This window comes from Macaca nemestrina, chromosome 12 (genome assembly GCF_043159975.1).
Source record: "Macaca nemestrina isolate mMacNem1 chromosome 12, mMacNem.hap1, whole genome shotgun sequence".
Classification (NCBI taxonomy): domain Eukaryota; kingdom Metazoa; phylum Chordata; class Mammalia; order Primates; family Cercopithecidae; genus Macaca; species Macaca nemestrina.
In genome coordinates, this window is record NC_092136.1 from 68,664,673 (window position 1) to 68,692,180 (window position 27,508).

The 27,508-nt window shown below is 41.4% G+C and overlaps 1 protein-coding gene across 4 annotated transcripts; it reads left to right on the top strand.

Moving 5' to 3' along the window:
• On the top strand, positions 1-26,852 carry LOC105468602 (peptidyl-prolyl cis-trans isomerase A). 4 transcript variants are annotated; one of them, XM_071075199.1, is made up of 7 exons: positions 1-222; positions 9,558-10,041; positions 10,629-10,724; positions 11,371-11,601; positions 21,958-21,980; positions 23,595-23,695; positions 25,791-26,852. In XM_071075199.1, exons 2-7 carry the CDS (start codon positions 9,619-9,621, stop codon positions 26,321-26,323), a joined length of 1,407 nt encoding a protein of 468 aa, XP_070931300.1. In that variant the 5' UTR covers positions 1-222; positions 9,558-9,618; the 3' UTR covers positions 26,324-26,852. The 4 variants fall into 4 exon arrangements, with proteins under 4 accessions (XP_070931300.1, XP_070931297.1, XP_070931299.1 ...); XM_071075196.1 differs by lacking the exons at positions 1-222; positions 9,558-10,041; positions 10,629-10,724; positions 23,595-23,695 and having other exon boundaries at positions 10,784-11,601; positions 25,791-26,836; XM_071075198.1 differs by lacking the exons at positions 1-222; positions 9,558-10,041; positions 10,629-10,724; positions 21,958-21,980; positions 23,595-23,695 and having other exon boundaries at positions 10,787-11,601; positions 25,791-26,835.
• Positions 26,853-27,508: the final 656 nt, after the last annotated feature.

Genomic DNA, 27,508 nt, shown 5'->3' on the forward strand with positions numbered 1-27,508 from the left:
TGCCCCGATGTGAGCAAGAATTTCCTGCACTTCCTCTAGGAAAATTCCTTTGCGCAGATCAGGCCCCTGGATTGGTGACTGAATCCTAACCGTGTCTTTCCTGGCCTGCCTTCACTCTTCTCCCCAGACTCACTACTTCTGCACTGGTGTCTGAAGGTGTATTGAGTGACTTTGTGGAGGGCAGAAGTAGGAAGTCTTTGGGACAAAACTGAATTTACCTTGGTGAGTTTAACTTATCTGAAAAGCTGTTCGGGATGGGGAAAAGACACCGTTCACAGACGTCCTGCTGCCAGAGCTGACTGAGGGGAATAGAGCTGCCTGGTGGGCAGGCAGATTTGAAAGAAGGGAGAGCTTTAAAATGAAGCGCTTTGTTTCCTGGAAGGCTGGTTATTTTTCCACGCTGACTCTCTCGCCATCCCCTCTCTATTCTATAATTTTTTTATTGAACTTTGCTGTAGAGAGCCAGAATTCTCTTTCAGTGCCTTCTCCCAACAAGGGCAAAGACAGGGGCCTTGGAACCCTAATGATTTAATGCCTATCAGTGTGCTAATGTAGTGTTTCTGCATAACTCTACAGGTCAGCTCTCATCACCTGGGCCTGTCTCTGTGGCATCACCTTGGTGGTGTGACAGCTGTCCAGCTGTGTAGCCCTGTCATTGTCACTGGTAAACGGAGTTATTTCCCTAGTTCATATTGGTTACAAAGATAATGGCAAAAAAAGGCAAGCAGGTTTTATTTCTTGCTGGGAGTGGAGAATAAGAGAACTCCTTCTCTAAAGCCCCCTCCCCCGAAACAGTGGGAAGCATGGGCTTTAAAAGAACTCTGCATGGGAAGAGAAAGGAGTGTTAGCCTGCAGGGTGAAGCTCCAGTTGTGCCACCTCTGTTTATAAACACATGTCTTCATACAACACATGCCACAAAGTGGTGGAGATTTTCTTGTTTGCTGTCGGGGTGGGATAACACTCTAGTGATATGTTAATGATCCAAAGGCAATGAGGGATTGTCTGTTCCAGTTTACGCAGGTTTGGGGGTCTAATTTCCCCCTTGGATCTGGTCGGGGTGAAGATATGGACCATGCTGGGCAGTCTGGCTTCTTTAAGCAGCTTTGTCTATAAATAAAAGGAATAAAGAAAACCATTAAGAAAAATAACTTTCCCAGTTATTTCATCAGGGCTTCCCTGGTGACAGCATCTGTTTACCCTTACTAGGCACCAAGTCCAGACTCAGGGAACAACTGGATTTCCTTAAAAATCATTAACCTTGCTCCTCCCTCTCCTTGGGCCGTATGTGCCCTGCAAAAGCAGAGCTTAGGTGAGATACAAAGAGCAGCAGAAGCATGTGAAGGAATACCCAGAGATGGCACCGTTTCTAACTTTTAATAAACAAAATGAGTACTTGTGTAAACCAAAAATAAAATTCTGTGGCCCCTAGCCACCTGAATGGACTTTCTCAGCCAGGCTGCTCTTAAAATGTAACCTGAAAGACTGATTCAGGCCATGACAGGAAACGGAAGTGGGACCTGACTCATTATTCCTCTCCAGCATGAACTTCAACATAGACCCTAAGTCTGGTAAGAAACATTTCAGTCTATTCTCTCTGAAGCCTGATACCCTAAGGCTGCATCTGCACAGTAAGAACTTTGGTCTCCACAGTTGCTTATCTGAACTCAGACATTTCCTTTCTATTTCCTTTCTATTCCAGGTCTTTAGATAAAGACAGTTGTCAACCAGAGTCTTTCTTAAATGTATTTGATTGAAGTATCTTGTCTCCTTAAAATATATGAAACCAAGCTACACCCCAACCAGCTTGGACACATGTTCTTAGGATCTCCTGAGGGCTGTGTCATGGGGCATCGTCACTCATATTTGGCACAGAATAAATCTCTTCAAAATATTTTACAGAGTTTGACCCTTTTCATCGACACTTGGTTGATGTTAATGATATCAGATGTCAGAAGTGGTGTGATAACAGGATCCTGAGACACATGAGAGAGGGAGTCTCTCTCATGGGGACCCTCTGTATTCAACTCCAAATGTCCTTCCCATGAAAGATATAGCTGCTCTTAAGCTAATTCAAGCTTATATGGAAGACTCCAGGCAAAACTGTTTCCTCATCCCAACTTCCCTTCATCTGACCAAATCTTACTGCCTTAAGGTTGATTTTGGAGAGCTCACCTCTGCTTCATGTTTCTTGTCCCTGCTTCTGGTGATAAATCAGTGTTTGGCACCCATCTTCTGAACTCATACAGAATACCTTTCTGGTGGCATTGTAAACCAAAGAAACTAATGGAAGGGGGCCTCACTCAATTTGGATGTTTATTTTGCCAGGGTTGAGGACATGCCTAGGAAAAAGGAGCATAAAATCACAGGAACATCTGTGATTCATGCTTTTTCCAAAGGGGGTTTGAGGACTTCAGTATTTAAAGGGGAAAGAGAAAAGAAAAAAATGGAGGAGAGTCGATAAAAGAAGCAAAAGGTTACATTCTTTTGAGGCTTTAGCTAGCGTTAGCTGAAGCCATAATTTACATGTTAAAGGAGGGCTTGGAGGAGTAATCAATTATGCACTGTCTCCCACTTAGTGAATCTGCATTTTTACAAAAGATAAACAGGGAGTAGCAGAAACAGTCAAACATGCATTTGTCTCAGGTGAGCTGAGGAATGATTTATCCTCTGTCTTTGTCCCATACTAGTGAAGATAAGCTTGCTAATTGACATTGTCAGGGTGAAATTCAACAGATCTCCGTTTCAGAGTAAAGACCTTGGGGCCCACAAGAAATTTCCTTGTGAGCAAATTGTGAGGGAAGCCACCTGGGAGGTATGTGGCTTTGCAGCTATGGTATCTTTGCAGCTATCTAGGAACAAAATATTATAGAAGGTGGCCCAATTCCCAAGCTTTAGTATTCCCTTTGGCATAGTGAGTTTGGGGCCCCAGATTGTTATTTTCATTTCAAACCATATATTTCAAGATTTTAGAACTGACTCGATAATCTTCGGCTTCTATTTTTTTATTTTGCTGGTATGGTGGGGAGTATACCATTAAATGGTTGTGATACTGTGAAATACATTTGGTCTTCATCACTAAACCTAGCATACATCTCCTACAATTCTTGAATCTGCAAAGTGGTAAGTGTCTTTTTGTATGATAATTAATCAATTAATGGCTGGCAGCCCCTCGGTAGCTTCAGGAGTGGGGGTCCTCGCCAGAAAGACTAAGGCAGAAAATGAGGGTTGGGACTTTCAGCTCAACCCACCAACCTCTGGGGAGAAGAGAGGGGCTAAAGGTTAAGTTGTACTGATAGCCAGTGATTTAATCTATTATACCAATGTAATGATGCCTCCATGAAAACCTAAAAGGACAGGGTTCAATAAGGTTCCAAATAGCTGAACACTTGGAGGTTTCTGGAGCGTAGTGTGCCTGCTGAGGGCAGGGAAGCTCCATGCCCCTTCTCTCATGTGTCAGCCTATGCCTCTATCTGTATACTTTGTGATGTCCTTCATAATAAACCAGTACATATAAAGGGGAGAACCCTGACTTATAGCCAGTCAGGCAGAAGCACAGGTAAAACAAGCTGAGTCTTGGAGTTGGCATCAGAAGTTGGGGAGCAGTCTGTGGGCCCAAGCCTTCAGCCTGTGGAATCTGATGCTCTCTCCAGGTATAGTGTCAGAATTGAATTAGAAGACACCCCATTGGAGTTTGCTGCTGAAAGAAGGCCTCCTTCTAGTTTTGGGAAAAACTCTCGCAAATTTGATCACAGACGTCTTCTGTGTTGATTGTTTACTGAGAGTATAGGCTATGCTGAGTTTCTTTGTTTCCTACACAGTACTATGGATACAGCTCTGACTGGAGGAACACCAGGTTTTTGGTCTTGGCGCCGATAGGATTAATGACACGGACACACGTGGAGTGATTTTAAGGAGCGAAAAGTTTAATAGGCAAGAAGGAAGGAAGGAAGAAGAAAACAGCTCCCCCAAATAGAGACAGGGGAAGGGGGGATTTGGCAAAGAGAAAAACCTCTCGTGTGGTGGAAAAGTGGCTGCTTATACTAGGAGGCTGGAGGAGGTGGTGTCTGATTTGCATAGAACTCAGGGGATTGGTTTGACCAGGCATGTCATTCGTGTGACTCGGGAAAAAACTGGCCCTCTCAGCCTAGCCTTTCAATATGCAAATGCAGGGCACCACAATGTTTTACACATGGTGGGGATACGTGGTGGCATCTATATTGCCAGGCACTTACTGGGGCAAGGAAGAAGATGGTGGGAATCACCAGGTTTGGATGGACCCAGTTTCTAATGGCCAGCATTTGCATATTACAGCTTGCTGGCCCAGCTCTAAGAGCTGGGGCTTTTCTGCTAGACAAATGTTTCTGGAGCTGCTTTAAAACAAACGAAAACTTCCCAAGGACCCCTTTTCCTCTCTATCTGCCTAAAATAATTTCTTAATAAATCCTATAACAGTATTAGATGATATTGCTTAGCAAATGAATCTCAGTACAATTTCATTTTTCCCACCTATGTATGAAAGGTGATGCCTTCCCATATAACATCAGTAATTTGCAGCTATATTATGCTTAGAGAAACAGTTTTACCCCGGTCACAGCAGAAGAAAATTCTGTCTATATGCATATTGCTTGGATTTTACAAAAACTTGTTATTGTCTTGTAATGTCTTTGTTGCTTGTGTTTAGCTGTCACCTCTAGGACATGTTGAATTTACATTTTCATGATCTCAGATGTCAGAAGGTCCATGTGTAAGGTGCAATAACCTGACATGTATGGCAGGTTGCTGGCCTGAGAGATACCAGGCAGATAATTGTGTTCCCATCTCAACCTCCCTGACTGCTGTGCAGCCCTTGGGTCACTGCTTAGGTAGTGGCGGGGTTAGCCCCATGTGTGAAAATTCTGGTCCCGCTGCATATTCCTCTTACTATGTCTGTTATGGCAGCAGTTACTTTGACATGGGCTCCTTGTAATATCACATCAAACATAAATTTCACAGCCTCATGGCAGAAGGCAGTCTCCGTTCCTCTCTCCCGTAGGCTCTTGATGCATCTCAGTGCTGATGCAATTTTTAATGGAATAAAAGATAAATGGAGTCCTCACTCTCATGTTTGGATCACAACTTGAGTCATAAACAAGGCTAGACATTATCATATGATTTAAACCTCTGATCTTGCTATTTATCAGAGCCTGATACAGGCCAATGTCCCTGAAGCATAACAGTATATGCCGTTGGCCCATTTTCAGTATCTATACCAATGGATGGATTGTGCCTCCATCCCACCTTCATTCAGCCTTGTTCTTTATGTCCTTCACAGATGATGGGAGCAGTGTACAGTTTTTGTAGGTCTGAATTTATCTCCATATAGCCTTTATAACATTTCTCTCTTTTTCAGAGCAAGGGAAAGACTCATCAGCTGTCTCATAGTGGAGATCTTTGTTTTACCATGAACCCTTGACAGCCAGCAACACATCAGTATCCATTAATGTCTTCTCTTACCTTGTTTTTAGCTTTACAGTTCCATTTACCTGGAACTCCTGACAGCCCTTGATCCTAGATTGAGGCCACAGGGTCATTACTGAACCCAGGTCTGTCAGTCAACATCTCTGAGCCACCACTCTGTGATATTTCCCTGACTGAACAACAGCAGCAGTTTCCAATCTGATTTGCAGTTCCCCTTGTGGGAGATAATAGCCCTAAACTAGCCAGGTTCGTGTAGTTCAGCCAGGGTATGCAGGACAGAAGAACCATGTGGCACAGCCTCCTCAGATGGGTTCTCAGTGAGAGTCCCTAGGGTAGTACAGGAGGTATTATCTCTATCATGTGAGTTTTTTAAGAAATGAAACTGGCTGGATGTGTGTGAAACTGCTGTAGGTTAGATAAGCTTAGTACCCCAAAGGACTGATTATCTTGTGAAAGCGCAGGAGAACAGTTCTCAGGGACTTAAAAAAGGGACATACCTGGTTCTGTGGTGGAAAATGAGGTCTGTTCCTACCAACTGGAATTTAAGATCTATATACAGCCTTCCTAGTCCAAATCTGCTTTATATATCAGAATATAATTACTATCAATATACTATTGTACTATACTATTACTATATATTTCTATTACAGAATATATTGCTGTCAATAACAGCCTCATGTAGGCTAGCAAGACAGCTGACATTTCACTCTATTGTAACCCAATAAATTTCCCAGAAGAAAACAATACCAAAAGGATAAGCTAGTATCATCTTTATAGGAGAAAAGAGCTCAAGCCTGATATTAACCCTTTGTTCCCACATGTGTAGTCTAGTTCCCAACACTGTTCCTTTTATCTCGATTTATCTCTCACTCTCATTTGCTCTCCATTTCCTCCATCACCTTGTCCTGCAAGCTGTCATCAGCTCTCTCCTATATCCTAACTAATCTTCCCCCTTGCACCCTAGATCTGTCTAACCTTTTGCAACCCATGCTCAAAGTTAATGATGTCCCCACTTCTGCTGATTGAGACTGATAACTTTAATGGACAGTTGACACTAATAATTTTTCCTCGCTCTTTTTTTTTCTTTTGAGACGGAGTTTCGCTCTTGTTTCCCAGGCCGGAGTGCAATGGCGCGATCTTGGCTCACCACAACCTCCACCTCCAGGGTTCAAGTGATTCTCCTGCCTCAGCCTCCCGAGTAGCTGGGATTATAGGCATGCGCCACCAGGCCTGGCTAATTTTGTGTTTTTAGTAGAGGCGTGGTTTCTCTGTGTTGGTCAGACTGGTCTTGAACTCCCGATCTCAGGTGATCTGCCCACCTCGGCCTCCCAAAGTGGTGGGATTACAGGTGTGAGCCACCGCGCCCAGCCTAATTTTTCCTCGCTCTTAAGAAACAGTTCCCAAATGTTATGTCATTTGGGATGTGTCACATTTTCTGATCCCTGTAATACTAAAAGTCTAACAGGTCTGTGCACAATACGCACCATAATAGGTCTGTGCACAAGAGGAAAATGGCAACTTAAAACCCTTAGATGTTGCATTTTCCATGAACAAGTTATTCATATATGTAATTTCTTCTACTAATACATTTGCCCTGCTCTCATCCTACGTTTTCTCATATCACGCTTCAGTTAAACCTTTATGTTTTCAATTAGTAATTCTTGGATAACCCTTGCTTCGCTTCATTATTTGACTTCTCAAGAGCACTTACCTCTCTCTAGTAGTGTTCATCACATCTGCTATTTTGTATATATATGGCTGATCATTTAGTTTACTATAAAGTTTTAGGTGAATGCCAAGTTTAGAGTAGATTAAACACCACATTAATCTTTGTCTTGATTGTGGTCCAGTTGCTAGCATATAATCAATCTTCAACAATAATTTGTCAAATTTTGGCAGGCCAAGTTTCACTAACGCAGGCCTCCATAACAACTGTTTCAGCACTAACTGAGTGTTAAGTTACTTTTTTTTTTTTCTTCAGACAGAGCCTTGCTCTGTTGCCTAGGCTGGAGTGTAGTAGTATGATCTCAGCTCATTGCAACCCCCACATTCCAGGTTGAAGCAATTCTCCTGCCTCAGCCACCCAAGTAGCTGGGATTACAGGCACCCACCACCAAGCCCAGCTAATTTTTGTATTTTTAGTAGAGACAGAATTTCACCATGTTGGCCAAGCTGGTCTTGAACTCCCTGCCTCAGGTGATCTGCCTGCCTCGGTCTCTCAAAGTGCTAGGATTACAAGCGTAAGCCACCACACCTGGCTGGTTAAGTTAAATATTAAAAGCTGAGGCTGGGCGCAGTGTCTCACGCCTGTAATCCCAGCACTTCAGGTGGCCGAGGCAGGCGGATCACAAGGTCAGGATTTCGAGACCAGCCTGGCCAATATGGTGAAACCCCGTTTCTACCAAAAATACAAAAATTAGCCGGGTGTGGTGGTGCGTGCCTGTGGTCCCAGCTGCTCGGGAGGCTGAGGCAGAGGAGTCGCTTGAACCTGGGAGGTGGATGTTGCGGTGAGCCGAGATTGAGCCATTGCATTCCAGCCTGGGCAAAAGAGCAAGACTCCGTCTCAAAAAAAATAAATAAATAAAAGCTGATAGAGCCAGTGCCCTTATACAAAGGCTGGAATATAACGGAAGCCCACCGAGAGTTTTGCCGAGACCTTTTCTGGGCCTTGAAGCATGACAAGATAACGAAGGAATCGATTAGGACCTGTTTAGGATTTAAAAAGTTGTATGGGGGTCTGAAGGAACTCCCCAAACCTTAATGATTTAGCAGGAGAGACAAGATAAGGGTAATCACCCCAGCAGCTGGACCCATCTAGATTAAGTAAATTTACTGAGGCTCCAGAGGAAGGTCTTTAAAACTCAGACCTTAGTTATAGATTAGAAGAAGAAGTTAATCACTTATGTTTTTAGATGAACGCACAACTATACCTAGACATATAGCTTAGAAGGTATATAAGCTCTGGAAAACTTTGTAATTTTGAGTCGGTCTGGCAATATTTTCTAGGCCTTCTCTGTGTGTGCAGTTACAGAAATAAAAACTCCCTTCTTTCCCAGTAAATCTGCATCTTGTTATTGGGCCGCGAGAATAAGCAGCGGACCCTTCGTTTGGTCCAGGAACAAAATCATCTCATCTAGTATTTTAAGACTTCTCTCTTAAGACTGATATCCATTTCCTCTGTGTTTCTAGTTTTCAAGTCTCTGACATGTGTGATCCACTATTTATCATTACTTTCTACACTATGTCCATACCTTTAGGCTCCCATAAATGTCCTTGGCAAACTTTCAGGACGAGACTCCCCAGAACCTTCCAGCTGTTGTGGATTCCTCTACTTCCACACCCCAATTGCTCTGAGTATTAATTGAATATGTGCCATTATCTCCATTGGTCATCAGTTAACCAAAAGAGTAGCAAAGAGGCCACTGAAAGAGGACCCTGAATACGGGGTCATCTCAGGTCACCATATTGAAGATAAATAATTTTTGTAAATCACTTATTATGTCAATTTATAAATTTGATGAAACAGTCATTCACTCTGCTGATAATAAGAGCAATCATTGCAAATGTACAGTGAGTGGTGAGATTTGTTATACTGCATATAAGGTAGTCAGAGCAGGTATTTTTGATAATACAACATGTAAGGAGAGAATTTAATAAAATCATACTAACATCAGAGAAACATTTCATGCTGAGAGAAGAGCAAATGTGAAAGCCCTGAGGCATAAATGATTTGGTGATTGTAATATTGAGGATGTGTTTTGGCTTGGGAAAGAAAAGCCCTGAGAGATGATGGGTCACACAAAGATCTTGGTAGAAAAGACCTCAGTCTGTTTTCTGTTCATTGAAAATAAAGAAAAATGATAACCAATGCACAGATAAGAACAGAATTTGTCATATGACACGAACTGGGAGTAAAGTATTTAAGGTGATTACGAAAAGCCCTTATTACCAGGTAACCAAACATGTTTTCTTATTTCTCCCCTTTTTTTTTTGTCCTTAACTATTTTCATCTTGCCCATTTTCTAATTGTGTACAATCAATATCCTTTCTATTTCTACCTTTCTTACTTAGTCCCATTTTAACCTTCCCAATCATGCAGGGATCTGTGAACAAGACGAACCTCAGCAGCCAGGACAGGCAGGAGCAGTGGAGAAGCTGCTATGGCTTCTGAAATCCTGCTTAATGTAAAGGAGGAGGTGACCTGTCCCATCTGCCTGGAACTCCTGACAGAACCCCTGAGTCTGCACTGCGGCCACAGCTTCTGCCAAGCGTGCATCACTGCGAACCACGAGAAGTCCATGCTATACAAAGAAGGAGAGAGAAGCTGCCCTGTGTGCCGGATCAGTTACCAGCCTGAGAACATACAGCCTAATCGGCATGTGGCCAACATAGTGGAGAAGCTCAGGGAGGTCAAGTTGAGCCCAGAAGAGGGGCAGAAGGTTGATCACTGTGCACGCCATGGAGAGAAACTCCTACTCTTCTGTCAGGAGGACAGCAAGGTCATTTGCTGGCTTTGTGAGCGGTCTCAGGAGCACCGTGGTCACCACACTTTCCTCATGGAGGAGGTTGCCCAGGAGTACCATGTAAGAGACTGGGATGGAAGGAAGAGAGGGCAGAAAATGGGACCTGATGGAAAATTTTCACTTTGCCTTTGACATTAATTGCCTTGTCATCATAGACCTGAGGCCTGGGATTATTTTTTTCATGCTATGCTTAACTTCTGAGGCTTGAAGGACGGTTTTTTGCATTTCACCCAGTTACTGGAGAATAATCCTAGAGTATATATTCCTGGCCAGGAGTAAATATTTTGTACCTTGGGTTAGATGGGTAGAGATTTGGTGTCCAAGAAAAGCTCTGATTACCCCTTTCAGCAGGAGAGTAACTGGAGTGGGTTGAGATGTAAGTTCTTTCCTTGCTGCAGGATCAGATTTTTCTTCTAGGACAAAAAGAATCAGTCTACTCATGGTGAGGAGATGGGGAGGTCTATTACCTGAGATGTAGGGAGCATATTCGCCAATGTAAGTTTTCTTCCAAATCATGGATTCTCATTGCCATTCTCACAGTTTCTGCAAATTTGTTTCTTCTGAGCTCAACCTGATTTCACGTTTATACTCTACCTAGGTGCTGAGAAAGCTCATAGCTTGACTATGGTGTGATTCCTTTCTCACAGGTGAAGCTCCAGACAGCTCTGGAGATGCTGAGGCAGAAGCAGCAGGAAGCTGAAAAGTTGGAAGCTGACATCAGAGAAGAGAAAGCTTCCTGGAAGGCAAGAGGATGTGGTTCCTGAAGGAGTTAGCTAGAAATCTGGGCAGGACCATGGGAAGGAGCTTTTTTCCTCTTTATTCCCTGACACTTGATAAGTCCAGATGTCATTTGATTAGTCCTCTTCATTCTTTCCCTGATGGGGTGTGGTGGCTGGGGAGTAAATATGCCACAATGAACACAGACATCTGTAGGGAGCTGTTTACATGAAGGATCTCTCTGGTGAGGATGGCTAGTGAATCCTGTATTCTATTTTTGTGCTACTTTCTGAGTCCATGACTCTACTTTGGGAAGACATTTGGCAGTGGCTCATGATTCTGTCCTCAATGTCCAACTTTTGGCAGGGAGTTTGAGCTTGGGCTGATAAAAGTAATATAGGCAAGCATGAGTGTCCTGGACAGCTGCGTGAAAGGCAAGCTACATCTAGGTAACCCATTTTGACTCAGAATGAACCTCAACATACCCATTCAAGGTCATTGTTTTAAAATGTCATGAAGGAAAAGAAATAGGAAAATTAGCTTTCCTAAGACCTACTCTCCTGCTACTGTGTCTCCCCTTGTGAAAACTCCTCAAAAGAAACAGTTCTTTTTCTGACTAACAGCCTCTGCCTGGTAGACTGAGTGCCCCTTTCTCTTTCCTCATCTCTGAAGACTCAAATAGACCACGACAAAACCAACGTCTTGGCAGATTTTGAGCAACTGAGAGAGATCCTGGACCGGGAGGAGAGCAATGAGCTGCAGAACCTGGAGAAGGAGAAAGAAGACATTCTGAAAAGTCTTACAAAGTCTGAAATGAAGATGGTGCAGCAGACCCAGTACGTGAGAGAGCTCATCTCAGATCTGGAGCATCGGTTGCAGGGGTCAATGATGGAGCTGCTGCAGGTAAAAAGTGGAAAGAAGCCTGAGCATTGAGATTAAAGAAAAGTGAAGGCTATTTCCTTTTCTGTGTTGCTGTGCTCTTTCTAATACTAACAGTGTTCCCTGCAGGACCGCTTTTCTGAATCAGTTGCTGAAGTTATAGGAATAATTGAATGTAGAAGTAACAAGAGATAATCCCATTTTTATTAATTTATCCCAGAGCAGTACACAAATTTGACATAGTAGAGATGATCAATTAGCTCTAGTTATGTTTGATGGGTTCCTATGCTCTGTAATCCAGTGTTAAGCCCTTATCAGTGCAGTTTTCATTGCTTAGCTTAGCCACTGGCAAACAAATACACATCAAAATACAAGATGCTTTTTATTGTTTCCCTTCATGAAATTAATTGAGACTTTTTCCTCTTTATTTTCTGAAAAAAAATAAATAACTGCTATCACTTCTTTATATGCTGAACAGAATTCACTAGTAAAGGTCGGGCACGGTGGATCACGACGTCAGGAGATTGAGACTATCCTGGCTAACACGGTGAAACCCCGTCTCTACTAAAAATACAAAAAATTAGCCAGGTGTGGTGGCAAGTGCCTGTAATCCCAGCTACTTGGGAGGCTGAGGCAGGAGAATGGCGTGAACCCGGGAGGCGGAGTTTGCAGTGAGCCAAGATGGCGCCACTGCACTCCAGCCTGGGTGACAGTGCAAGACTCCATCTCAAAAAAAAAAAAACAACGAAAACTGCTCTCATCCCAATTTTCATGATGTTAACTATAATTGTTAACTATAATTGCCACATTGTGCAATAGAGCTCTTAAAGATAGTCTTCTTTTCATTCTGAAGTTGGTCTGAACTCTCCCTACACCCCAGCTCCTGGAAACCCGTCTTCCACTCTCTACTTTTATGAGCTCAACTATTTTTTACATCTACATACTAAGTGATATTATACAGTATTTGTCTTTCTGTTCCTGACTTATTTTACTTAAAGTCCTCCATGGTGTGAGATAGTCTTCTGCATATGGCTATCCAGTTGTTCCAATACAGTGTATCGAAGAGACTGTCCTTCCCTCAATGAATGCTGTTACCACTGTCAAAAACTAACTGATCATAAAGGTATGAATTTTTTTCTGGGTTACTATACTGTTCCATTGGTCTATGTGTCTGTTTCTAATGCTAGCACTATACTGTTTAGATTACTATAGCTTCATAATATATTTTGAAGTCAGGTATGATGCTTCCAGCATTATTCTTTTTGTTCAGGATTTCTTTGGTGATTTAGGGTCTTTTCTGGTCTCATACAAACTTGAGGGGTTTTTTTTTTGTATCTATTTTTGTAAGAAATGTCAGAATTTCAGTAAGGATTGCATGGAATCTGTAGATTACTTTGGGTAACATGTACATTTAAGGATATTACAACTAGACTACCACCATATTACAACTCTTCATTACAGCAGCCTTAGAGCAGGCTTATAAGAGGTCCTAAAGGGAGTGCTAAACATGGAATAGAAAGAACAACTGATACAAAAAAAAAAAAAAAAAAAACACACTAACGCACATACCCTACAGACGATATAAAACAAGTACACAATCAAGTCTACCTAACAGCCAATGAACAGCATAATGTCACATATCAATACTAACCGAGAATGTAAATGAACTCAATCCACTACTTAAAAGACATAAAGTGGCAAAAGGAATAAAATGATAAGACTCAACCCCGTCTGCTGTCTTCAAGAGACCCATCTCACATGTAATGACACCCACAGGCTCAAAGCAAGGGAGTGGAGAAAGATCTAATGGAAATGGAAAACAAAAAGGAGCAGGAGTAGCTATTCTTATATCAGATAAAACATACTTTTTGAACAATGACAACCAAGGACAAAAAGAGCAAACATGATAAAGGGTATCATTCAACAGGAAGACTTACCCATCTTAAATATATATGCACCATAGGTAGGAACACCCAGATTCACAAAACAAGCTTTTCTTCACCGGAGAAAAGACTTAGACGACCTCACAATAATACTGGGAGACATCAACATTTCACTGAAAGCATTAGACAGATCATCAAGGCAGAAAACTAACAAAGAAACTCTGGACTTAAACATGACCCCTGACCAACTGGATCTAATACACATCTACAGAATACTTCATGAAACAACCACAGAAAATACATTTTTCTCATCTGGACCAGAACATATTCTATCATCAGTCACATGTTGGGTCATAAAGCAAGTCTCAATACATTAAAAAAAAAAAAAAAAAAAATGGCCAGGCACGGTGGCTCACGCCTGTAATCCCAGCACTTTGGGAGGCCGAGGCGGGCGGATCATGAGGTCAAGAGATCGAGACCATTCTGGCCAACATGGTGAAACCCTGTCTCTACTAAAAATACAAAAATTAACCAGGCATGATAGCGGGCGCCTATAGTCCCAGCTACTCAGGAGGCTGAGGCAGGAGAATGGCGTGAACCCAGGAGGCGGAGGTTGCAGTGAGCCAAGATCGCGCCACTGCACTCCAGCCTGGGCGACAGAGTGAGACTCCGTCTCAAAAAAAAAAAAAAAAAAATAGAAATCAATATCAAGGAGACCTCTCAAAACTACACAAATACATGCAAATTAAACAACTTGCTCCTTAATAACTCCTGAGTGAATACTGACATTAAGGCAGGAGTCAAAAAATTATTTGAAAACTGTAAAAATAAGAACAAAACTTACAAAAATCTCTGGCATGCAGCTAAAACAATTAAGAGGAAACTTTATAGCACAAAGCATCTTCATTAAAGAGTTAGAAAGATTTCAAATTAACAATCTAACTTTCCATCTAGAAGAATGAGAAAGAAAAGAATGAACCATTCCTCCAAAGTAGCGGAAGAAAATAAATAAGTAAAACTGGAGAAGAACTGAATAAAACTGAAGCACAAAAACCCATGCAAAAGATTACTGAAGCTAACAGTTTGTTCTTCAAAAGAATAAACAAAACTGGGTTTTCAAATTTGTTGTTTCCTTATGTTTATGTCTGTACGTTGGCAGAAGGACATAATTTAGTTTCTGTGCACTGGCTTTGTTTGTTTTCTGAGATTCTAGGCATACTGTCTGCTATGGTTCAAGGGTAAGCTTGCTGCTTCAGCGTTCAGGCAGGGTGGCCCAGAGTCAGGAGGTGGCCAGGCCTGGCAGCTGACTCTACGGAGTTGGACCTATAGCCTGGGTCCATGACAGTGAGCCTAGAGCCTGTATCTCTGGGGGCCATCCTGAATCCTCAATTCACAGGTCTTGATCTGATACTGCAGTGGGCCTTGAGCTAAAGTTAGCAGAATCTGGCCAGTTCATGGCCTCTGATCTGGCACTAGGGTCCACTGGGAGTGGACCTGGATCCTAAGTATACTGGAGCCCAGTCTAGACTTTAGGTCCTCTGGAGCCTGGGTCAACAGTGACCCTCCTGGTGCTGGAGCCAGTGTTTAGTCTGGGTTTGCTAAGGCAAGTCCGGAGCCCAAGATCACAGGCACTGACCTGGTGCCTGGAGCCTCTGTCCCTTGGTGCTAGAATAGAAGCTGATTGTGCAGGTGCTATCCTAGAGCTTAGGTCCACAAGTGCAGACCTGGGTCCTGAGGCCTCAGGGGCTGGCCTGGAACAAGGATACACAGTAGCAGAGCTGGAGCTGGATGCAGTCCAGCAATGTGTTCTGTTTGGACAGGCTTTACGTTCGGTGTGCTGGAGCAGGCCTGGATTCTGAGTCTGCTGGCTCATGGACTCACAGGATCAAGCCTGGAGGGTAAGGCCATGGGGGACTGGCCTGGCACTGAACAGGCCTGGAGCCTGTGTTCTCAAATACCTACCTGGTGTTTGTGGCCAAGGGTGCTGAGCTGGCACTGTAGTGGGACTGAAGCCTGGAGCCATAGGGGATGCTGTGGTGTTGGGTGGGCCTGTGTCATATGTCTGCAGGAGCTAAGCTGAAGGATGTGTCTGCAGGTACCCATGATGACTAATACTGTGGAAGTCAGTGTGATGCTGTGGCAGACTTAAAGCCTGGGGCCATGGAGACCAGTTGGATACTGGAGGCAGTTTGGAGCCTGGGGCCACTGGGGAAAGCCTGAACCTAGGCCATGCTACAAGGCTGATTCTGTGGGGGCTGACCTGGCACCAGGGCCAGTATGTACCCTGGGGTAAACCTGGCTCTGGGGCAGGATTATAGACCGAGTCCATTGGGCAGGACTTGAGCCTGAGGCTGCGGGATACTGTGTGGCATAGGGTTGGGCTTGGAGATTTGGTCCGTGGGTACTGGCCTATAGCCTGTATATGCAGGGACTGAACTGAAGGCTAGGTTCAGAATTGTCAGCCTGATAACTAGGGATACAGGGCTAGATCTGGTGCTGGTATGGGCCAGAAGCCTGTGGCCATCAGGGCCTGAGGTCAGCCTGGCTGTGGGGCCAATCTGGAGCCTGAGGCTATTGGACTGTCCTAAAACTGAGATTGGTCCTACCACTGAGGGCAACCTGGCATTTAGATGGCCCGTAGACTGAGTCCACTGCACAGATCTGGAGCCTAGGGCTGTGAGATACAGCCTGGAGGCTTATCCGTAGGTACCAGTCTGGAGTCTGATGCCTTCAGACCTGCCAGACAGGGTTTTACTAGATTGAACCCAGTGTTAGGGCCTGAGGTAAATTTTGGTGCTGATTTTCCCCTCTTTCTCCTTGTGGGGGTTACCTCTTACATGCTATGCTGCCTAGAGTTGTAAGAGGGGTGAAATGGAAAATGTAAAACTGTCCTTCCTACATTCTTCCATGAGTGTTTTTCTTATTTCTGTGCTATACCCAGATGCTGTAAGCTCCTACTCTATTGCTTAGTTCTGGTGAGGTGTTTTAGTTCTTGGATGGTGGTTTAAATTGTTTTTGCGGGGAGACAACTGCTAGAGACTCCTATGATACTATTTTGCTGACACCCATCTGCAATTCCTTTCATTTCTATCTACAGCACACACACTTATGTCTCCTCTTTTATTCCTGATTTTGGTGATTTTGTTTTCTCTCCCTTTTTTTGTCCTTTCAGTTATAATTGGGTTAATTTTATTAACTTTTACGAGGTTAAAAAGGCTTTTTGCTACATTGATTTTTATCTTTTTTTAAGCTTTCTATATCGTTTCTGCTCTGATCTTTATTATTTCATCTTTTTCATTGAGTTTTTTGTTGTTGTTCCTTTCCTAATGTCCTAAGGTGAAATCTTAGATACTGTGAAATCTTTTTTTTCTGATATAGTGTTTATTCAGTGAATTGCTTTAACTGTATCTCATACATTTTAATTTTTGAGTTTTCATTCAGCTCAATGTATTTTCTGATTTTCTTTGTGATTTTTTGGTTTTCTCTTGGGTTATTCAGAAAAGTAGTGTTTAATTTTAAAGCATTTAAGAATTTTTAAAATGTTTCTTCTGCTGTGGATTTCAAATCCCGTTCCTTGGTAATCAGATAACTTGTATCATTTGTTAATGTATTAAAACTTAATGGTATGGAACATTACATGAGCAGGAAAATGTTTTATATGCATTTGAAAAGAATATGTATTTTGCATTCATTTGGTGAAATAATCTAAAGATGTCCATTAAGTCAAGCTAACTGATAGTGTTGTCTTCTATATCCTTTATGGTTTTTATACTAGCTTTTCAATTAATTACTGAAAGTAAATTATTGAAATCTTCACCAGTTGTTACTGAGTTGTCTGTTTTCCATTTTTTAATTCTTTATATATTGTTTTTAGTATTTTGAAGCTCTGTTGTTAAGTGAAGATACACTAATATTGTTATTTCCTCTTGACATATTGAAACTTTCTTTCATTATGAAATATTCCTGTTATTCTCACTTAGCAGTTCTTGCCTTAAAGTATCTTTGGTCTAATATTAATATATCTACTTGAGTTGTCTTATGGTTAAAGCTTTCATAGTATATATATTTTATTTCTACTTTGGGTTTATTTATGCCTTTGAATCTAATATGTGCTCTTCTATAGGTAGTGATAACTGAATCTTCTTCTTTGCCCAGTCTGTCTGACAGTCTCTGACTTTCCATTTGGGTTTTCATTATAACATTTAATGCAATTATTGATACAGTTTTACTTAAATTTACTATTTTGCTATTTGTTTTCTGTATTTCTGCTGTCTTTTTTGATGTTGTTATCTTCTGCATCCTTAACTGGCTTCGTTTATGTTAAATAAATATTCTCCAATGTCTATTTTTAGTTTTTCTCTTTTTCAGCTATATGACATTAGTATTCTTCCTAGTGGTTGCTTTAATGATTACAATATGCATCTTGTCCTATCACAGCCAGCTTCTGATTAATGGTAACTTAATTCCGGTAAAATACAGAAACTTTCCTTCAGTATTGCTTCATTTTCTTCATCTTTGGTTATCATTTTGTCATATATCTCACATGCATATATGTTATAACCTATTAATATAGTATTGAGTTACTTTGTAATAAACTTAATGTCTTTTGAAGTTATTAAGAAAATACTTTGGGAAATAAACTATAGATTCTTTTATCTTAACTCACATTTTATAGTATTACCATTTTGTTTAGGTTGAGTAAATCTTTGGAGGAAATTAATTTCAACTGAAGAAAATTTAAAAAATATTTTTGGGAAGAAATATTTATGGGAAGAAATATTTTGCAGGAGCTCACACCTGTAATCCCAGCAATTTGGGAGGCTGGGGCAGGTGGATCACCTGAGGTCAGGAGTTCAAGATCAGCTGGCCAACATGCAGAAACTCCATCTCTACTAAAAATGCAAAAATTAGCTGGGCATAGTGGCACGTGCCTGTAATCCCACCTACTTGAGAAACTGAGGCAGGAGAATCACTTGAACCTGGGAGGCAGAGGTTACAGTGAGTTGAGATGGTGCCACTGCACTCCAGCCTGAACAGAGCCAGACTCCGTCTCAAAAAAAAAAAAAAAGAAAAAAAAGGAAAAAACATTTTTTCTTCCATCTTCCAGCAACAAATTCTCTCAGTCTTCATCTGAGAATATTTTTTCTTCATATTTGAAGAAAATTTTTGCTTTATATGGAGTTTGGAGTTGACAGCTTTGTGCTTTCAATAAGTCAATCTAGTCTTTTCTGTCATCTATTATTATTTAGATGAGAAGTCAGCTATTAACCATATTGAAAGCATTCCTTATATAATGATTAATTTTTCTCTTGCTCCTTTAATTTTTTCTTTGCTTTGATTGTAGCCTTTGGAAATTTTTCTATGATATATGGATCTCATTAGTTATTTAACTTGGGGTTCATTGAACACAGATGAATATATTAACATAGATGAAATATTAATTTTTATAGAATTTAAACTATTTTTCCCCAATTATTCTTTTCTACTTGAAAATGTAGCAACATACATGTAATAGGTCTTAAAACAGGTTTTAGAAATCTTTTCCTCTCTTCTTTCCTTCTGGAAGACCTATTACATGTACATTGCTACATTGCTACATTGTGACATCTGACATGTCTTTGAGGCTATTTTTGTTTTTTAAGTCTTTTTTCTCTCTGTTCTTTAAATGAGAAAATTTTTATTGATGCAGCTTTTCAGGTTCAACGATCTTTTTGTGTGCTGTGGAGCACTTTTAGCAAATATTTCATTATTGTTATTTTACTTAAAATTTTCAGAATTTTTATTTCCTTATCATTTCTCTCTCTCAAGCGTATCTATTTTTTTGAGTCATTGTTTTTATACTTCAATCCTTTTTTTTTTTTTTTTTTTGAGACGGAGTCTCGCTCTGTAGCCCAGGCTGGAGTGCAGTGGCCGGATCTCAGCTCACTGCAAGCTCCGCCTCCCGGGTTCACGCCATTCTCCGGCCTCAGCCTCCCGAGTAGCTGGGACTACAGGCGCTGCTACCTCGCCCGGCTATTTTTTTTGTATTTCTTAGTAGAGACGGGGTTTCACCGTGTTAGCCAGGATGGTCTCGATCTCCTGACCTCGTGATCCGCCCATCTCGGCCTCCCAAAGTGCTGGGATTACAGGCTTGAGCCACCGCGCCCGGCCTATACTTCAATCCTTTAAGCATAGTTCTCCTTAGTTTTTTAACCTATTTGCAATAGTTGCTTTGAAGTCTTTATCTTCTAGTTCCAACATCTGGGGTCACTTGAGGATATTTTCAATTTATTGTTTTGGGGTTTTGTGTGTGTGTGTGTGTGTGTTTTTTTTTAAATCCCCCGAGCTGTGGTATTCTATCTTGTTCCTTTGTATTTGTATACATTTCTTTTGTAAATAAAAAAAAATATATATATATATTTTAGACAGAGTCTCACTCTGTCACCCAGAGTGACAGAGTGCTAGTATGTAGTAGTGCGATCTTGACTCACTATAGCCTTGACCTCCTGAACTCAAGCAATCCCCTCACCTCAGTCCCCAGAGTAGCTGCGACCACAGCTCCACACTACCATGCTCACCTAATTTTTGTATTTTTTGTAGAGATGGGATTTCACCATGTTGCCCAGGTTGGTTTCAATCCACTTGCCTCAGCCTCCCAAAGTCCTGGGATTACAGGAATAAGCCACTGCAGCTGGTCAAAATGTACATATTTGTTACTTTGTAGTTTCTGAGATTTCCCATCCTCTAGTCTCTACCCAGCAAGAAGTGTTTCTGTATCTTCATTTAGTTACTTCCTTATGGTTGCTACTGTCTCTGCTGTGTTTAAAGAAAACTCAAATATAATTTTTAAGTTTGGCATCCTAGCTCAAATAGAAGTTATGTTCAATCCCCTCAAGGCAGTAAGGCTTCTGTCCTCTCCTGATGAATCTGTGCTTGGGTTAGTGAGATTGTCCAAATTAATTCAAAGTTAAGGCTGTTTTGAAATCTGCTACAATTTACTCACTGATATGTTGTTTCACTTATCCTTTCCATATGTGTGTGTCTTTAGCATGGCCAGGGTTGCATATAACTTACTTCTAGTTAAGTTAATATATGTAATTCCTGTTGTTTCCAGCCACAATGCAGTAGTGCTTTTAAGATGGGCATCTGGGCTGGGCGCAGTGGCTCGTGCCTGTAATCTTAGCACTTTGGGAGGCGGAGTCGGGCGGATCACGTCAGGAGATCGAGATCATCCTGGCTAACACGGTGAAACTTTGTCTCTACTTAAAAAAAAAAAAAATTAGCTGGGCGTGGTGGCGGGAGCCTGTAGTCCCAGCTACTGGGGAGGCTGAGACAGGAGAATGGCTTGAACCCAGGAGGCGGAAGTTGCAGTGAGCTGAGATCACGCCACTGCTCTCCAGCATGGGCAACAAAGTGAGACTCCTTCGGCCGGGCGCGGTGGCTCAAGCCTGTAATCCCAGCACTTTGGGAGGCCGAGACGGGCGGATCACGAGGTCAGGAGATCGAGACCATCCTGACTAACACGGTGAAACCCCGTCTCTACTAAAAAATACAAAAAACTAGCTGGGCGAGGTGGTGGGCGCCTGTAGTCCCAGCTACTCGGGAGGCTGAGGCAGGAGAATGGCGTAAACCCGGGAGGCGGAGCTTGCAGTGAGCCGAGATCCGGCCACTGCACTCCAGCCTGGGCGACAGAGCAAGACTCCGTCTCAAAAAAAAAAAAAGAAAAGAAAAGAAAAGAAAAAGAAGAAAGAAGGAAGGAAAGAAAAGAAAAGAGAAGAAAAGATCTACACTTGTTTCGTACACTTGTTTGCTTATAACCTCAGCAAAAGCCACATAAACATCTTGAGCACTATTATTCATTCATCTTTGATTCTTCAAAACGTGACATAATGCCTGCAGAATAAGTTTATATATAAGCTTTGTTGTTTATTTTTGTGATTTTCGTTTTGTTTAGAAATGGGGTCTTACTCTGCAACCCAGACTGGAGTGCAGTAGTGTGATCCTAGCTCAATGCAGCCTCAATCAAACTTCTGGGCTAAAGAAATTCTCCCACCTCGGCTTCCCAAGTAGTTGGGACTACAGGTTCATGCCACTATGCTTGGCTAATTTTTTTGTTTTATTTTTTGTAGAGATGGGGTCATGCCATGTTGCATAGGCTGTATATCTGTTTAAGAAATCAAAGAAGCACTAATTATTTAAATCATTTCATGGAGAGCCATATACGTTTGGAGAAAAAACCAATTGGCAGTCACTTCTTTCCCTTCTAAACATGTCCCATCTGCAGAAACCAGAAACCTCTTCCACAAGGATGAAAGCTATTTCTGCTTTTAAGGGAACTTGAAAACCTCACATGAGTCTTCTGGGATGATTGCCCTGAGTCTTATCTGTGCTTTTTTGTCTTTCACACTGTCACCATCTCCATTCCCAGCACATTAGGGACTGGGGGAAATATGATGAAGCTTTCTAAGTGAGGAGAGACTATTTATTTCTTAATTGATGTTTTCTCTCTTCTTCCCAGGGTGTGGATGGCATCATTAAAAGGTATGTGTGGGAGGACAGAGATGGTCCTTTTGTGCAGTGAGGAGAGATTTATAGCCATTAGAATTGTCCTGGGTTTAATTAGAATAAAACATCTCCCAGGGCAGAAAAATTTTGATATTGTTGTATCATAAATTTCTGGTCAAAAATCAGCATTTGAATGTTCTGTAACTATTAAGAATAGCCCAGATTTGGCCAGGTGTGGTGACTCAAGCCTATAATCCCAGCACTGTGGGACGCTGAGGCAGGCAGATCAGGAGTTTGAGACCAGCCTGGCCAACATGGCAAAACCCTGTCTGTATCAAAAAAAAAAAAAAAAAAATACAAAAATTAGGGGGGTGTGATGGCACACGTCTGTAATCCCAGCTATTTGGGAGGCTGAGACATGAGAATTGCTTGAATCTGGGAGGCAGAGGTTGCAGTGAGCCAAGACCGTGCCACTGCACTCCAGTCTGGGTGACAAAGTGAGAGTCTGTCTTAGAAAAATCAATAAAATTAAAGAAAATTAAAGAAAAAAAAAAGGAATAGACCAGATTCTATGGCAGAAAATTTGAGTGGTGGAGACTCAGTGTGGGTCAGTAGTGGTTTCAGGGATAAGGTGTTGCAGTATCAGACCCCTGTGCCATCACTATTTTACTACCTACATCTAGTTCTGTTTCTGTATTTAATAGGTACTTGACTTATTTTGGAAGGGCCATATCTTCTTTTTCTGCCATATACCCCTAATTGTACATTGGGACAATTCCCACGTTTATATTTTCCTCCTGGAAAAAGACCAGTTCCTTCTTCATTTATATTTAGATTTCCAAAATCAGATATTTATTTGTGGAATAATATTTCAAAATAATATTCTGGATAATATGTGGTCATGGTACAAAGAATTGATCCATCTCAGTTGCACTCTTTAGAAGAGCATAAAAAGCTGCTATTCTTGTGTCTAAAATCGCATACCTCGGTGGTATCAAGTTCTTTCTAACCACATGAAATTCAGGCTAGTACGTTTGGTGCACATAATATCTCATTTGCCAAGTGTTTGTAATGTTTCCCAGAAATCTGAAACCCTAGCTGTTATCTGAGTACCTCCCTGCTGAGAATAGCTTTGAAAGTCTTAGGCCTCTCCAAACAGGACTCCTCTCTTGATATGTCTCAGACACCCAGGAGCCAGGTTCGCCAGGTTCTGCAACCTCCCTTTCTAACCATCTCCCTGGGAACTCACATACATAGCGATGATGTTTCCACACACTAAATGTTAGGGTTTCTTCTGTAAGGCACCAAAGTTTTGTTTTGTTTTAAAATCCTCCTTTTTTTTTTTTTTTTTATGTTATATGAGTTTAAAAATGTAGACAGGGAGAGGTTAATTATTTCATTTTAGAAGGAAGACACTGTGCTTCTGAGAGGTTAAACTCTTCCCACGTTCTCACAGAAAGTAAGTGGGAAGGTAAACAGGAGAATATTTTGTTTGCCATCAGGGTCAAGAGTGTGCACTCTCCCTTCTCAGGATCCCCAAGAAGAGAGTTCAGTGCATCAATGGGCTGAAATGATAGGGAATCAGGGGTGTTCCAGGGACACAAGGTCAGAGGTTTGGAAGCATTTTTTTTTTTCTTTTTTAACTCTTAGGATTGAGAACATGACCTTGAAGAAGCCAAAAACTTTTCACAAAAATCAAAGGAGAGTGTTTCGAGCTCCTGATCTGAAAGGAATGCTAGACATGTTTAGAGGTGAGGAGAGCTGGATCAACAACAGGGTTGTGGAATTCATGTGGTGTCAGGGTGCTAAATGGGGAAGAGGTGCAGTTTCCAAATACGGATAGAGGGTATAGGGGAGGATGGATATTGTCTGCTGCTGATGGGATTATATTTAATGGGAAATGGCTGGGTGGCTGCTTCATCCCATCTTTCAGTAATTTACTGCCCTAATATAGGGCATACTTTTCCAAATCTGGAGACAAAGTGAATTTCAGTGCTGACTCCTTTGCTTGTATTCAATATTATGCATTTTTATAATTTCATAGCTAACAGATGTCCGACGCTGCTGGGGTAAGGAGAAATCACATTATCATCAGCTACCCTGTGGCTTATCATTATTATTATCTTTATCTTTTAGAATTTTATGTTCTCTGTTAGGTCTCGTGTTTTAAGATTTATGATTCTCCTTCCAATACATACATAACTTACCCCTCCTTATAACTTCTGAACAAGTTTCCTCCCAGTTTTCTCTCAAGTCTTTATCAAGATTTCTCTCATATCACAAATAAAGTTACATTATATCCCCTAACTGACCTGTTAATTTTTCTACAGTTGATGTGACACTGGCTCCAAACAACATTTCACATGTTGTCATTGCTGAAGATAAGAGACAAGTGAGCTCTCGGAACCCACAGATAATGTATCGGACACAAGGGACATTATTTCAGTCACTCACGAATTTCATTTATTGTACTGGCGTCCTGGGCTCCCAAAGTATCACATCAGGGAAACATTACTGGGAGGTAGATGTGTCCAAGAAAAGTGCTTGGATCCTGGGGGTATGTGCTGGCTTCCAACCCGATGCAATGTATAATATTGAACAAAATGAAAATTATCAACCTAAATATGGCTACTGGGTTATAGGGTTACAGGAAGGAGTTAAATATAGTGTTTTCCAGGATGGTTCCTCACATACTCCTTTTGCTCCTTTCATTGTGCCCCTCTCTGTGATTATTTGTCCTGATCGTGTTGGAGTTTTCGTAGACTATGAGGCTTGCACTGTCTCATTCTTCAATATCACAAACCATGGATTTCTCATCTATAAGTTTTCTCAGTGTTCTTTTTCTAAGCCTGTATTTCCATATTTAAATCCCAGAAAATGTACAGTCCCCATGACTCTGTGCTCACCAAGCTCTTGAACCTTCTTACACACTCAGCCCCTTGTGTACAGCACCTCTTGTCCATGTGCATCTCATACACCTGAACTCAGTTGCATCATTTTAACCATCTTTTCCTTGCTGTCTCTATTCTTTCTATTTGAACGTCCTGCACTCATCAGTAAAATGTGATAATTATCTTGTGCCATATTCTCCCCAATATTTTATTGACATTTGATAGCAATTGTTTTCATCATTTTCCATACTCCCAAGGAAAACTGACCTATACCTCATAAAATGAGACCACTATTTAGGTATTACTTCTGCCAAATATTTATCATCCAGTTGCCTCTGACACTGACTAAGAAGATGAAAAAAAGCTTTTCAACAGCCTTTCTATATCATCGTGTGATAGTTGTTCACCAATGAATGAGTCCTTAGTCCTGTGTCAGTTTACCCTTGATGCCCTTATTTGTGAAAGAGTTAAAGAGAAAATATCATAAACGGTATACTCTAAGTGTAGAGGTTTTGTATCTAGAGGATCTGAGTTCAACTCCTGTCTCTCCGTATACTAGCAGTGTAACTGTGAATAGCATACTTAAATGGCTGTACTTCTTTTCTTTTCTTTCTTTTTTTTTTTTTTTTGAGATGGAGTTTTGCTCTTGTTCCTCAGGCTGGAGTGAAATGGTGCGATCTTGGCTCACTGCAACCTCCGCCTCCCAGATTCAAGCAATTCTCCTACCTCAGCCTCCCAAGTTGCTGGGATTAGAGGCGCCCACCACCACCCCCTGCTAAATTTGTATTTTTACTAGAGACAGGGTTTCCCCATGTTGTGTTGGTTAGGCTCGTCTAGAACTCCTGACCTCAGGTGATCCACCCGCCTCGGCCTGCCAAAGTGCTGGGATTACAGGCATGAGCTACCGCGCCCAGCCTGTGCTTATTTTCTTAAAATAATTTTTGTGGCTTTGCAGATGCTGCCGCCGAGGAAAGTCCTGTACTACTAGCCATGGTCAACCCTACCGTGTTCTTCGACATTGCCGTCGACGGCGAGCCCTTGGGCCGCGTCTCCTTCGAGCTGTTTGCAGACAAGGTTCCAAAGACAGCAGAAAATTTTCGTGCTCTGAGCACTGGAGAGAAAGGATTTGGTTATAAGGGTTCCTGCTTTCACAGAATTATTCCAGGGTTTATGTGTCAGGGTGGTAACTTCACACACCATAATGGCACTGGTGGCAAGTCCATCTATGGGGAGAAATTTGAAGATGAGAACTTCATCCTAAAGCATACAGGTCCTGGCATCTTGTCCATGGCAAATGCTGGACCCAACACAAATGGTTCCCAGTTTTTCATCTGCACTGCCAAGACTGAGTGGTTGGATGGCAAGCATGTGGTCTTTGGCAAAGTGAAAGAAGGCATGAATATTGTGGAGGCCATGGAGCGCTTTGGGTCCAGGAATGGCAAGACCAGCAAGAAGATCACCATTGCTAACTGTGGACAACTCGAATAAGTTTGACTTGTGTTTTATCTTAACCACCAGACCATTCCTTCTGTAGCTCAGGAGAGCACCCCTCCACCCCATTTGCTCGCAGTATCCTAGAATCTTTGTGCTCTCGCTGCAGTTCCCTTTGGGTTCCATGTTTTCCTTGTTCTCTCCCATGCCTAGCTGGATTGCAGAGTTAAGTTTATGACTATGAAATAAAAACTAAGTAACAATTAAAAAAAATATAATAATAATTTTTGTATTAAAAAATTCACATTAAATAAGTCCTAATGTTTTATTGCATAGTAGGGTGACTAGAATTATCAATAACATTTTGCATATATTTTGAAGTAGCTAGAAGAAAGGATTTTGAAAGTTCTCAACACAAAGAAATGACACATATTTGAGGTGATGGATATGCTAATTACCCTGGTTTGATTATTACACAATGTATACATGTGTCAAAACATCACACTATACCACATAAATATGTACATTTATTATTTGTCAATTAAAAGCAAAATAAAACAAAAAACCTTCATCTAATACTTTGGATCATTGTGAAAAAATAAATTCCTGAAGTATAAAGCATCTATCTAAGTGTCTTGATCTAATAAGTATTTGTTCTACAAATTACTGAAAAACATAAACTCTGTTAATGTCTCATGGCACAGGTTGTGCCTTCAGGGAAACTAGGATTGGGTTTACTAAATTCTGATTTTGTAGATCTCAGATACCACTGTCAAAATGACTTCAATTCTGCCTTCTGTATATAATACACACATATATTTAGTATTTTATTGTAATTCTAGTGTTGCTACATATGAGTCTTTATCAAACAAACTGAATTATGTGGGAATCAGTTTATTAATGGTAAAAAATAATTATAACAAAATTAGCTGATGTAGTTTTTAGAAAATTAAAGTTTTTTAAATACCTTCACTCATTTCTAGCACATAGTGGTAATCCATTATGGTGTTGAGTTTTGTTCATTTGTTTGTTTGGAGACAGGGTTTGTCTCTGTCACCCAAGCTGGAGTGCAATGGCACGATCTCGGCTCACTGCAACCTCCACCTCCAGGGTTCATCCTCCCACCTCAGCCTCCCAAGTAGTTGGGACTACAGGCACACACCACCACGCCCTGGTAATTTTTTGTATGTTCGGTAGAGACGGGGTTTGACTGTTGCCCACGCTGGTCCCAAACCCCTGGGC